The sequence below is a fragment of the Coregonus clupeaformis genome, chromosome 7 (genome assembly GCF_020615455.1).
Source record: "Coregonus clupeaformis isolate EN_2021a chromosome 7, ASM2061545v1, whole genome shotgun sequence".
Classification (NCBI taxonomy): domain Eukaryota; kingdom Metazoa; phylum Chordata; class Actinopteri; order Salmoniformes; family Salmonidae; genus Coregonus; species Coregonus clupeaformis.
In genome coordinates this window covers 4,383,687-4,398,344 of record NC_059198.1, presented here as the reverse complement: position 1 = coordinate 4,398,344, position 14,658 = coordinate 4,383,687, and the positions used below count along the sequence as shown (strand labels likewise).

The window sequence follows — 14,658 nt, the reverse complement described above, 5'->3', positions numbered from 1 at the left end:
TGGAGACTGGCTAGGCCACTCCAGGACCTTGAAATGCTTCTACGAAGCCACTCCTTCATTGCCCGGGCGGTGTGTTTGGGATCATTGTCATGCTGAAAGACCCAGCCACGTTTCATCTTCAATGCCCTTGCTGATGGAAGGAGGTTTTCACTCAAAATCTCACGATACATGGCCCCATTCATTCTTTCCTTTACACGGATCAGTTGTCCTGGTCCCTTTGCAGAAAAACAGCCCCAAAGCATGATGTTTCCACCCCCCATGCTTCACAGTAGGTATGGTGTTCTTTGGATGCAACTCAGCATTCTTTGTCCTCCAAACACGACGAGTTGAGTTTTTACCAAAAAGTTATATTTTGGTTTCATCTGACCATATGACATTCTCCCAATCCTCTTCTGGATCATCCAAATGCACTCTAGCAAACTTCAGACGGGCCTGGACATGTACTGGCTTAAGCAGGGGGACACGTCTGGCACTGCAGGATTTGAGTCCCTGGCGGCGTAGTGTGTTACTGATGGTAGGCTTTGTTACTTTGGTCCCAGCTCTCTGCAGGTCATTCACTAGGTCCCCCCGTGTGGTTCTGGGATTTTTGCTCACCGTTCTTGTGATCATTTTGACCCCACGGGGTGAGATCTTGCGTGGAGCCCCAGATCGAGGGAGATTATCAGTGGTCTTGTATGTCTACCATTTCCTAATAATTGCTCCCACAGTTGATTTCTTCAAACCAAGCTGCTTACCTATTGCAGATTCAGTCTTCCCAGCCTGGTGCAGGTCTACAATTTTGTTTCTGGTGTCCTTTGACAGCTCTTTGGTCTTGGCCATAGTGGAGTTTGGAGTGTGACCGTTTGAGGTTGTGGACAGGTGTCTTTTATACTGATAACAAGTTCAAACAGGTGCCATTAATACAGGTAATGAGTGGAGGACAGAGGAGCCTCTTAAAGAAGAAGTTACAGGTCTGTGAGAGCCAGAAATCTTGCTTGTTTGTAGGTGACCAAATACTTATTTTCCACCATAATTTGCAAATAAATTCATAAAAATCCTACAATGTGATTTTCTGGATTTTTTTTCTCAATTTGTCTGTCATAGTTGACGTGTACCTATGATGAAAATTACAGGCCTCTCTCATCTTTTTAAGTGGGAGAACTTGCACAATTGGTGGCTGACTAAATACTTTTTTTCCCCACTGTATATGATCACGTGTCTCTCTATTATGTGAGGGAATACTTAGGAAAAGATTTCCCAAATTAAAATCACTGATTGCCTGGTGTTTTTACAGTTTATGTCCAACAATAAAAATGCACAAAATAAACTTGGCGAGCCAAATAAAACCACCCGCGGGTCAAATACGGGCCGCCAGTTGGGAAACCCTGCACTAAAGCACCTAGAGATCTGAACCAGCAGCTAACAGGGTTGTTGTTTGGGAGGACTGAGGAAACGTGGGTTGCAGGGACAGTCTCTAATTCTTCGTGAGAGGACGTGGGGGTTTCGTTGACCGAGTGGCACCAGTGGGCGTCGGTTTGCCACCACAAGGCCACGGTGTTGTAAGAGATGCCTGCGCTCCCCCTCATACTTATTAGAGCGGGGGATAGAGGGAGGGAGGGAGAGAGAGCAGGGAGGGCATCCCCACATTACGTTTCTGCTATGACTCACTCATATAGCCTTGAATCTCCTTCTCTTTCTTGCACACAGGGACACACCCATACACACACACACACACACACACACACACACCTTTGCTTACACAACTCAAGGATGGCTCTCAAATCCCTCCAACATTCTTTTTACTGTTTTCCATCGACTCTCCTCCATCATAACAGTCCCTTCTCTAATCAGTGTGTATTTCTCCCCCCCCTTTCTCCCCTCCCCATCTCTCCCCCTCTCATCCCCCTTTCCCCTCACCTGCAGTTTAAGACGTTTCACAGGGAGATAATAGCTGAATTGGAGAGGAAGACAGACATGGATGTAAAATACATGACAGTAAGTACTGTACTGTGTGTGTGTGTGATGTGTGTGCATGCTTATGTGACTGGAAACGGCCTTCCCTCCTGCTCAAGGGAATATCACTGAGAACTGCCCCCCATGCCTGGAACTGTAGTCCTGTCTACCTACATCACAGGGAACACAGTGAACACACTGGCTGCATCCCAAATTGCACCCTATTCCCTTTATAGTGGACTATTTTGACCAGGGCCCATAAGTAGGAAGTTCACTATAAAGGGAATAGGGTAAACATGCAACTATGTCTTATGCCGTTCAGAGCCGTGGTTGAGTGGTAACACTCACAGCATATGGCACATGTACATCTCTCCCCACCAGAGACTGGGGTTCAATCCCTGTGTCCACCCTTTCCACTAATGCCTATAATCAAACGTAGCATTTAAGGCTAATTATCAATGAAACCGAAAACGAAGCATTTAATACTTAGTGACATTATATTCAATGATATTACTGAACAGGTTTTTTCCAGAGGAAAATGCACTTTTTAAAATCAATGCTACTTGTACTGTCTAGAGATGGTTATAGGTGTTCACGGGTGTCCCCCCCCACCTCCCCTCTTCCTCCCACCCATCCAGGCCACCTTTAAGAGGTACCAGACGGAGCACAAGATGAAGCAGGACTCTCTGGAGAGGTCTCAGTCTGACTTGAAGAAACTCAGGAGGAAGAGCCAGGGCAAGAACACCAACAAGTACGAAAACAAGGAGAGTGAGGTGAGGACTGACCCATACATTTTAGTAACTTTTCAGTTACTGGCCCAATGCTCTTAACAACTAGGCTACCTGCCGCCCTTATACACACACATACCTGTACACACACACACACACACACTCTCTCTCTCTCTCTCTCTCTCTCTCTCTCTCTCTCTCTCTCTCTCTCTCTCTCTCTCTCTCTCTCTCTCTCTCTCTCTCTCTCTCTCTCTCTCTCTCTCTCTTTCTCACACACACAGACACACACACACCTTCGACATATGAGACAGTGTCGATCATACCAAATGTAACATTATCCAAGGACAGTGTGTGAAGTCTCCAGGCAATGCCCTCATGCATGAGCACGCTGTGTGTGTTGTGTTGTTAGGTGTTCTGGATAGTTCCATTAATCAACCTCTCTGTACTGTGCCTCCTCCCTCCCCCCACCAACACACACGCATGCTGTTATACTGGAAGATCCAGTTGGTGCCTCCTACACACACACTGTCATACACACACACACACACACACACACACACACACACACGCCGCTTGAGACTGAGACAAAGAAAGAAAAACCTCTTTAGTCCAGTGGTGTGTATTCATGGATGCCAAGTTTAAAAAATTTACTAAGAAAAAAAGAAAGAAACATCAAATAATGTATATTTTCTCTCTCTGTGTTTTCATAATTTTCCTTCAATTCGGAAGAGGCTGAATGTATCTCACCGGAGAGCGAAACAGCGCCCCTCTGTCTCTGTATGTGTAGCCCATCTACCTGATGCTGTCTGGTCAAAAAGAGTATGACATTGTTGCCGCCCATAGCATTGAATGTAAGCCAGTGAGCATTTGGCCTCCCTTGATAAAAAAGTATAAAATAATAGCCAATCAGCGTTGAGCTAAACTGAGTGAGCTCAACTGTGAATGGTCCTGGCGCACCCAGAAAAAGTGTAACGGGAAGCCAGTTTGGATTTGGCTTCACTTCTATCACAGAGAAATACAGTGGGGGAAAAAAGTATTTAGTCAGCCACCAATTGTGCAAGTTCTCCCACTTAAAAAGATGAGAGAGGCCTGTCATTTTCATCATAGGTACACGTCAACTATGACAGACAAAATGAGAAAAAAAAATCCAGAAAATCACATCGTAGGATTTTTTATGAATTTATTTGCAAATTATGGTGGAAAATAAGTATTTGGTCAATAACAAAAGTTTCTCAATACTTTGTTATATACCCTTTGTTGGCAATGACACAGGTCAAACGTTTTTTGTAAGTCTTCACAAGGTTTTCACACACTGTTGCTGGTATTTTGGCCCATTCCTCCATGCAGATCTCCTCTAGAGCAGTGATGTTTTGGGGCTGTCGCTGGGCAACACGGACTTTCAACTCCCCTCCAAAGATTTTCTATGGGGTTGAGATCTGGAGACTGGCTAGGCCACTCCAGGACCTTGAAATGCTTCTTACGAAGCCACTCCTTCATTGCCCGGGCGGTGTGTTTGGGATCATTGTCATGCTGAAAGACCCAGCCATGTTTCATCTTCAATGCCCTTGCTGATGGAATGAGGTTTTCACTCAAAATCTCACGATACATGGCCCCATTCATTCTTTCCTTTACACGGATCAGTCGTCCTGGTCCCTTTGCAGAAAAACAGCCCCAAAGCATGATGTTTCCACCCCCATGCTTCACAGTAGGTATGGTGTTCTTTGGATGCAACTCAGCATTCTTTGTCCTCCAAACACGACGAGTTGAGTTTTTACCAAAAAAAGCAGGGGGACACGTCTGGCACTGCAGGATTTGAGTCCCTGGCGGCGTATTGTGTTACTGATGGTAGGCTTTGTTACTTTGGTCCCAGCTCTCTGCAGGTCATTCACTAGGTCCCCCCGTGTGGTTCTGGGATTTTTGCTCACCGTTCTTGTGATCATTTTGACCCCACGGGGTGAGATCTTGCGTGGAGCCCCAGATCGAGGGAGATTATCAGTGGTCTTGTATGTCTTCCATTTCCTAATAATTGCTCCCACAGTTGATTTCTTCAAACCAAGCTGCTTACCTATTGCAGATTCAGTCTTCCCAGCCTGGTGCAGGTCTACAATTTTGTTTCTGGTGTCCTTTGACAGCTCTTTGGTCTTGGCCATAGTGGAGTTTGGAGTGTGACTGTTTGAGGTTGTGGACAGTTGTCTTTTATACTGATAACAAGTTCAAACAGGTGCCATTAATACAGGTAACGAGTGGAGGACAGAGGAGCCTCTTAAAGAAGAAGTTACAGGTCTGTGAGAGCCAGAAATCTTGCTTGTTTGTAGGTGACCAAATACTTATTTTCCACCATAATTTGCAAATAAATTCATAAAAAATCCTACAATGTGATTTTCTGGATTTTTTTTCTCTCAATTTGTCTGTCATAGTTGACGTGTACCTATGATGAAAATTACAGGCCTCTCTCATCTTTTTAAGTGGGAGAACTTGCACAATTGGTGGCTGACTAAATACTTTTATTCCCCACTGTACGTCATCGATAAAAACAACTTGAATTATTGCATCTTATAACGGCGATTCTGATCCAACCATAAAATACATTTTGCCCCTGTCAAGGGGTGCTGAAGGTGGGTGTGGTGCATGAATCAAGCGCAGGACGCAGAAGCTCAGTCCAAAAGACTTTAGTGCAATATTCACGTAGAAAATAAGCACAATAAGCCCGAAGGCGAAATAACGGCGCACACAGGCGTCAAACAAACGGCGCACTAACATGTGCGAAAAACCTCTCCAAAACACTGGAGGGAAGTACGTAGCTCCAACACAAAACAGAAGAGCAATCACACACAAAGACAAACACACACAACGAGAACTAAATAGGACACTAACGAGGACTAACAAGACACAGGTGTACAACATCAAGACAAAACCAAACGAACATGAAACATAGATCGGTGGCAGCTAGTACTCCGGGGACGACGACCGCCGAAGCCTGCCCGAACCAGGAGGAGGAGCAGCCTCGGCCGAAACCGTGACAGCCCCTGGACTGAGATTATGGAAGTTCAACATGCAGCTAGCTAGATGTAGAAGGCTAATGTAAACTAGCTAACGTTGTCCATGACGTTGTCTATGCATAGTCACTTTAACTCTACCCACATGTGCATATTACCTCAATTTTTTACTTATCTATTTTTTACTTAACACTTATTTTTCTTAAAACTGCATTGTTGGTTAAGGGCTTGTAAGGAAACATTTCACTGTATTGTTGGTTAAGGGCTTGTAAGTAAGCATTTCACTGTAAGGTTGTTGTATTCGGCGCACGCAGCAAATAAAAGTTGATTTGATTTGATTTGAAAGGAAGTTAGGCTAGCGAACAAGCATTTTAGCCAGGTAGCCTAGGACAACAAAAAATAAAAGCGTGTACTGTATGACAGAGTCATAGACCGTTTCGTCAACCTGAAAGAGTGGAAGATGGCATTGGCGTTTCTCTACAAGTAAGGTTTATCAACATGTTTTTTCTACTTGCACGAATGCGCACACACACACACACAAATCAGAACCATGGACAGCCACTTCATATTTAGCTTACGTTGAATGGACTAAATAGTTTTTGGTATCTTTTAGTTGTCACTGCATTAGACTAAGCAGAGGTGATTTGATGATGTTGAAGTTGAAATGGTGCTGGAATAGTGGAGGCATCTCCTGTTTTTTCGACTTGCAGTAACTCTCCATGGTTCTAAATCAATAATTGTTTAGTAGTCCGAAAATGTCGGAAACATTAACTTGCTTGACCATGCTGTAGGTCATGTAACTGTTAGTTACATGCAATATGCTTTGTGGACTTCACCGGACAGATGTTGCTCTCCGGTTTTGTGATGAAACAAAGGTGTGTTTGAATTTATTCTGCCACTGTGTCTTCTTATTGTCTTGGCCTTAGGCCTATATTTTACAGTGTCAAGGCATATGAACTAACAGGTTATAGAGCAAACAACACAATTATCACAACACATATGTTGTAATATGGCTTTTTTTTCTGGCTTGGATTCCCCAGTGATTTTACCCACGCACTGCTACTGCTTTAGTCACAACTCTGTGACTGTCTGCTGCCGATAAGGATGAGAGCCCCAAATTGAGAGGAGTTATGAACAGTCATTAGTATACATTCTGAGGTAAAGTGAAAGTACTGTGTAACCCCTAGAGTCGATTGACGCACTGGTGCTTCAATCTATGCTACATAACAAAAACATCCCCATCAAAATCCGTCATTTTAAGCTAGAGATATCTTGCATTGGATGCATCTCAATCCACCGCTTCCGCCAGTGTCGCACTACCACATCTACGATGAAAGGTGGCAGAGCTAGAGCGGTGTTTGTCAGACCATGATGACACATCCCAAAAATCGGTCTTCACACAAAAATGTCTGTAGCGTCCGAACGGTTTGACCTACAAACTATTACAACCAATCTATGGAAAGGAAACTCTCACGAACACGATGGTGTTCTCTGTTTTGCTCTACGACCCCCACAAGTGTCAGGAGACTCATCTGAAGTCAGTACCGTTGATGTGCCAACTTCTGTTTCGTAGCGTCCAAACCGTTTGGGCTACTAATGGGACCCCACTGTGGAAAGGGGAGATTCTCATGAACACGATGGTGTTACAGGAATCATCTGAAGGTAACCGGTACCGGATTTGAAAAACTAATGGAAGTATGAAGATAGTTTTGTGCCTACCCCAAAAAAGGGGTTGAATATGTGTACAAAAAAAAATAAAAAAAAAGTACATATTTATTTTTTACGACAGACACGTCAAAACCTTGTTTTTTATTATTTATTTTTTTTACTGTACTTTTTGCCATTTATGAATGTGTTATTCAATGCGTTTCTATGGGCTTTAGTAGTAAAGGCCAAAATGAATATTTTATAAAACTTCTTAGACTATAAATTATTAATACAAACTTAACATGAATCATATATTGTATATTACAAGACCCAACATTGAGAGAGATGACATGGCACTATACTGTAGTTCAGCAGAATCAAGGTCTGCTAGCCTGGTCCTAGTCTCTCTCACCAGACTCTGGGGCGCTCCACACGCTAGCCTGGTCCTAGTCTCTCACCAGACTCTGGGGCGCTCCACACGCTAGCCTGGTTCTAGTCTCTCACCAGACTCTGGGGCGCTCCACACGCTAGCCTGGTTCTAGTCTCTCTCACCAGACTCTCCACACGCTAGCCTGGTTCTAGTCTCTCTCACCAGACTCTGGGGCGCTCCACACGCTAGCCTGGTCCTAGTCTCTCACCAGACTCTGGGGCGCTCCACACGCTAGCCTGGTCCTAGTCTCTCACCAGACTCTGGGGCGCTCCACACGCTAGCCTGGTCCTAGTCTCTCACCAGACTCTGGGGCGCTCCACACGCTAGCTTGGTCCTCTCACCAGACTCTGGGGCACTCCACACACTCTACCCCAGCTGGGGCACAGCAGCTGTAAGAAGAAACTAGCCTTTTCCTGTATTCACAAAGCACTCAAAGTAGGAGTGCTGATCTAGGATCAGGTCCCCCCTGTCCATATATAATCAGATTCATTGTGATTTAAAATACCAAAACTAGACCCTAGTTTCCTACTATGAGACTCCTACTATGTGAATATGGGCCCTGGTCTCAGGTATGTGCTTTAACCAACTCATCGGACAGATGGTTAAAACACATTGTCTGATGCATATGTAGTACAGATACATGAACGGCATGATAACAATATTCAGATGAGTTGTCTTAGCTAAAGTACATACTAATCTGGGAGCAGGCTACAGTAGGTCTATGCAACAGTGACCATGAGAGTAGAACCCCAGAATCTGGTCCTGGGCCAGCTCTAATATAACAGGACAACTGTTGACAGAGTCAGAGTCAGATCCCTGGTCGGTTCACAAGACTGTCAACAGACTGCACCCAGGCTCAGAGACCTACACGCACACACACACAACATGCAACAAACACACACGCACACAACACACAACACACACAGAGCAGAGCTGTGTTACAGTCACAGATGGAGGTAGGGTTACAGGAAGCCACAGAGAAAACAGGAGGAGAATGAGACAGAGAGGACAATGGGCTCAATCACTGTATTAAGTCAGTATTTAGGCCTATAGTTCATTTTCATATTGAATTGTTTTCTGTCGCTAGATAGAATGTACAGCAGCTTCATATTTAATAGTCATCACATCAGTGTTGATGGTTACGTCCCGAAAGGCATCCTATTCCTTATCTAGTGCACTACTTTTAACCGGAGCCCATAGACCGAGCCAATAGACCGAGCCAATAGACCGAGCCAATAGACCGAGCCCATAGACCGAGCCAATAGACCGAGCCCATAGACCGAGCCCATAGACAGAGCCCATAGCCATGTCAGTCTTCTCAATAGATAGTACCGAGTGGCGCAGCGGTCTAAGGCACTGCATCTCAGTGCTTGAGGCGTCACTACAGACCCCCTGGTTCGATTCCAGGCTGTATCACAACCGGCCGTGATTGGGAGTCCCATAGGGTGGCGCACAATTGGCCCAGCGTCGTCCGGGTTTGGCCGGTGTAGGCCGTCATTGTAAATAAGAATTTGTTCTTAACTGACTTGCCTAGTTAAATAAAGGTAAAAATAAATAAAAAAGATAGTACCGCTGTAATGACACAGCTATGCTCTTGTATCTTGAATAACAATATTAATCTCTCTCAAGGACTGAAGTCCACTTCAAGATGCCACTGAAGACATGCTAAATCCCAACTAGGAGAATATGGAGAGTTCACCTAAGGATCTATTTATCAGATCAACCTCCTCCAGCATCCCTCTCGCTCTCTCTCTCTCTCTCTCTCTCTCTCTCTCTCTCTCTCTCTCTCTCTCTCTCTCTCTCTCTCTCTCTCTCTCTCTCTCTCTCTCTCTCTCTCTCTCTCTCTCTCTCTCTCTCTCTCTCTCTCTCTCTCTCTCTCTCTCTCTTTCTCTCTCTCTCCATGTGGCCTATCTCCCTGTTTTTCTGTCTGTTCAGGCTTCTGAGGGATCAGTGTTCTGAGTCAGACTCCCTAGTGATCTGAGAGTCGTTCTGTGTGTATGCCAGTCATTCTCTGGAGCAGACAGACAGACGGCCTGACGTCTGGGCTGAGACACAGGGGCTTAGCTATAGATGACTCACCAGTACAACTAAACACTTCCTGGGAATTGTCTCCTCATTGACCAATGATTCAAGAATTACACTGGTAATTTACCTGACCCCGCCCCACCCCCACCCCACCTCTCTCTCTCTCTCTCTCTTTGCTCTCTCTCTCTCTCTTGCTCTCTTTGCTCTCCCTCCCTCTCCCGCTCTCTCTCTCTCTCTTTGCTCTCTCTCTCGCTCTCTATCACTCTCTTTGCTCTCCCTCCCTCTCCCGCTCTCTCTCTCTTTGCTCTCCCTCCCTCCCCCCTCTCTCTCTCTCTCTCTCTCTCGCTTTACGCTCCCACCCGCTCCCTCTCTCTCTCTCTCTTTGCGCTCCCTCCCTCTTCCGCGCTCTCCCTCCCTCTCTCTCCTTTCTTTCCTACCTATTTCCACAGAGCTAAATATATGTGTCCATAGCAACAGGCATTATTTAGCCTTGACAGATGTATTGTCAACCAAGATGGTTGCATTTATTACATTTCACACCCGTTTTGCTTTTACACATATATATATATACACACACACACACACAGGAACATTTGAATTATCCAGGTCGAGTTTCAGATCCCTGGGTATGATACCTTATCAATGGCTTCATCTCAGTACATGGAGGGACAATGATTGTAGTATAGCTCCACACACACACATACACACACACACACACACACACACAGATTAAACACTGCTGCAGTCAGGGATGACCTCAGTCTCACTGGCTCCCATAATAAGGAGGAGGTGATGTTATGGCTCCCATGATAAGGAGGAGGAGGTGATGTTATTGCTCCCATGATAAGGAGGAGGAGGTGATGTTATGGCTCCCATGATAAGGGGGAGGTGATGTTATGGCTCCCATGATAAGGGGGAGGTGACGTTATGGCTCCCATGATAAGGAGGAGGAGGTGATGTTATGGCTCCCGTGATAAGGAGGAGGTGATGTTATGGCTCCCGTGATAAGGAGGAGGTGATGTTATGGCTCCCATGATAAGGAGGAGGAGGTTATGTTATGGCCCCCATGATAAGGAGGAGGAGGTGATGTTATGGCTCCCATGATAAGGGGGAGGTGATGTTATTGCTCCCATGATAAGGGGGAGGTGACTTATGGCTCCCATGATAAGGGGGAGGTGATGTTATGGGAAAGGCCAGTGTTGACACAGGTGACCCAAACAATGGTGGGCCTCTTCACTTGTAGGTAGTCTAGGAGGTAGTCTAGGAGGTGGGAAATTGTGAAGCAAAATTGTCTTTTTTTGTGTGTTTGTTTTACAGAGATCCTGAATGCATGTCACTGTGTTAGTGTGCTCATGTGTGTGACTGAGTGTACTTTTATGGGCATACATTTGCCTTGTCTGATACTCCACCCATGAGGTGAATCTCATATGAAACCCTATTTCCTATATAGTGCACTACTTTTGGCCAGAATAACAGTGCACAAGTTTTGACCAGAATGACACCTTAGTCCCTAAATAGTGCACTACTTTAACCAAATCAAATTGTATTGGTCGCGTACACATATTGTGAAGATGTTATCGCAGGTGCAGCAACATACTTATGTTTCTAGCTCCAACAGTGCAGTAATACCTAACAATACACAACAATTAAAGACTTTAAGTCCGGGAAAACTCCAGGGTTGGATGGCATACCAATCGAGGTATACCAAACCTTTTTTGATATACTAAGAGGACCGTTATTAGCATGTTTTAACCACTCCTATGTAAATGGTAGATTATCTGACACTCAAGAAGAAGGTCTGATCTCATTATTACTGAAACAGGATACAAGTGGAAAATATAAAGATCCAGTCCATTTACAAAATTGGAGGCCCCTTACACTTCAGTGTTGTGATGCAAAAATCCTAGCAAAATGTATAGCGCATAGAATTAAAAAGGTATTGTCGGATATTATTCATTCTAATCAGACAGGTTTTTTACATGGAAGATACATTGGAGATAATATAAGGCAAGTATTGGAAACAATAGAACACTATGGAAAATATGGGAAACCAGACCTGCTATTCATAGCAGACTTCGAAAAGGCATTTGATAAAGTTCGACTGGAATTTATATATAAATGCCTGGAGCATTTCAATTTTGGAGAATCTCTTATAAAATGGGTCAAAATCATGTATAGTAACCCTAGGTGTAAAATAGTAAATAATGGCTATTTCTCAGAAAGTTTTAAACTGTCAAGAGGAGTGAAACAAGGTTGTCCACTATCGGCATATCTATTTATTGTGGCCATCGAGATGTTAGCTATTAAAATCAGATCCAATAATAATATCAGAGGATTAGAAATACAGGGCTTAAAAACAAAGGTGTCATTGTACGCAGATGATTCATGTTTTCTTTTAGATCCACAACTAGAATCCCTCCACAGCCTCATAGAGGATCTAGATACATTTTCTAACCTCTCTGGATTAAAACCAAATTATGACAAATGTACTATATTACGTATTGGATCACTAAAAAATACAATTTTTACATTACCATGTAGTTTACCAATAAAATGGTCTGATGGTGATGTGGATATACTCGGAATACATATCCCAAAGGAAATAAATGATCTCACTTCAATACATTTTAATAGAAAGTTAGCAAAAATAGATAAGATCTTACTACCATGGAAAGGAAAATACCTGTCAATTTGTGGAAAAATCACCCTGATTAACTCTTTAGTATTATCCCAGTTTACCTATTTGCTTATGGTCTTGCCTACGCCTAGCAAACAGTTTTTTAAATTATATGAGAAAAAAATATTCAATTTTATTTGGAACGGCAAGCCAGACAAAATTAAAAGAGCATATTTATATAATGAATATGAATTCGGAGGACAGAAATTATTAAATATTAAAGCATTAGACCTATCACTAAAATCTTCAGTCATCCAAAAGTTATACTTAAATCCGAACTGGTTCTCAAGCAAATTAGTAAGATTGTCTCACCCACTGTTCAAGAAAGGCCTTTTTCCCTTTATTCAGATTACAACCTCTCACTTTCAGTTATTTGAAAAGGAAATAATCTCCCAAATGTCACTATTTCTAAAACAAGCCATAGAAAGTTGGTTGCAATTTCAATTTAATCCTCCAGAAACGACAGAACAAATAATGCAACAAATATTGTGGTTAAATTCAAATATACTAATTGACAAAAAACCTTTATTTTTTGACAGAATGTTTAAAAAAGGTATAATCTTCGTAAATGATATCATCGGTAGGACTGGTGGAGTTATGTCGCACATGCAGCTAACAAAAACATATGGAAATGTCTGCTCTACCCAAAATTACAACCAAATAATTGCAGCCTTACCGCAAAAGTGGAAGAGGAAAGTTGAAGGGGGAGAAAGTAAGGAACTTGTCTGTCGGCCTTGCATTAAAGAACATAATTGGTTAAGGAAAACTGTGATAAATAAAGTATATCAGTTTCACTTAAGGACCAAAGGATTGACAGCCGTCCCATATAGATTGCAAAATAGTTGGGAAGAGATCTTTGACGTACCGATCCCATGGCATAGTGTTTATGAACTGACACGCAAAACGACACCGGATTCAAAAATTAGAATCTTTCAATTTAAATTATTATATAAAATTCTTGCTACCAATAGAATGTTATTTATATGGGGGATACAATCTTCCCAGCTCTGCAGATTTTGCTGTGAAGAGATAGAATCATTAGATCATTTGTTTTGGTTCTGTCCATTTGTAGCTTGTTTTTGGACACAGGTCCAGGAATGGCTAAAGGATTGCAATATTTACCTGGAACTAACCTTGCAGATAGCATTACTGGGTGATCTGAAAAGTCATAGTCAATCAATCAATAATATAATAATACTTTTAGCAAAAATGTTTATTTTTAATTCACAATCTGTAGAAGCAATGAGAATAGAAAGGTTCAGAACTTTTGTAAAACATCACAGTACGGTTGAAATATATATGGCAAATAGAAATCCTATATGGATGGTGTTAAGAGATAGTGTCAAGATCGTCTAACAGAGTGGACCAATGAGCAGCGTTGAATGCAAACATATTTATTCTCACTGAAGGCAACACGAACAAAACAACGAACGATACGTGACAGTTCACGGTTACCATAAACAGACTCGAAACAAAAACCCACAAACACGAATGAAAACCCGACTGTTTAAATATGGCTCCCAATCAGAGACAACCAGCTGACACTCGTTGCCTCTGATTGGGAGTCACTCAGACCAACATAGAAATAAGTAACCTAGACCCACAACAAAAACATAGAAACTAACACCCTGGCTCAACATACGAGAGTCCCCCGAGCCAGGGCATGACAGTACCCCCCCCTAAAGGCGCGGACTCCGACCGCGCCAACGAAACACAACAGGGGAGGGACCGGGTGGGCACTCCGCCTAGGCGGCGGATCCGGCTCCGAGCATGAACCCCACTCGCTCTCTAACCCCCCAAAGTACCCCTGGTCCGGTCTGGTCCTGCTGACCGGAGCTGGACTGCACACTGGTGGAGCGGATTGCTCTAGCTCCGGCGTAACGCATCTGACCGGCGCCGGACCAGGCACCAGTGGAACAGGCACGTGCCGTGCCGGACCGACGACGCACACCACTGGCTTGGTGTGGGGAACAGGCACGGGCCGTGCTGAACTGACGACGCACACCACTGGCTTGGTGTGGGGAGCAGGAGCGGGCCGGACAGGGCTGACGCAAACGCACCACAGACTTGGTGCTGGGAGCAGGAATGGGCCGGACTGGGCTGGCGACGCGCACCACAGACCTGGTGCGGAGAGCAGGAACGGGCAGAGCCGGGCTGACGAGACGCACCACAGACTTGATGCGGGGAGCAGGAATGGGCCGGACTGGGCTGGCGACGCGCACC

General features: G+C 44.0%; 1 protein-coding gene across 1 annotated transcript in view; it reads left to right on the top strand.

Annotated features, from left to right (window-relative positions):
• The window catches only part of LOC121568810 (brain-specific angiogenesis inhibitor 1-associated protein 2-like protein 1), a 65,193-nt gene that overhangs the window by 29,411 nt on the left and 21,124 nt on the right, over positions 1 to 14,658 (top strand). Inside the window, exons 5-6 of the mRNA XM_041879247.2 lie at positions 1,903 to 1,974; positions 2,571 to 2,705. Of these exons, the coding sequence (XP_041735181.2) occupies positions 1,903 to 1,974; positions 2,571 to 2,705 (207 nt within the window). The remainder of the gene's footprint in view (positions 1 to 1,902; positions 1,975 to 2,570; positions 2,706 to 14,658) is intronic.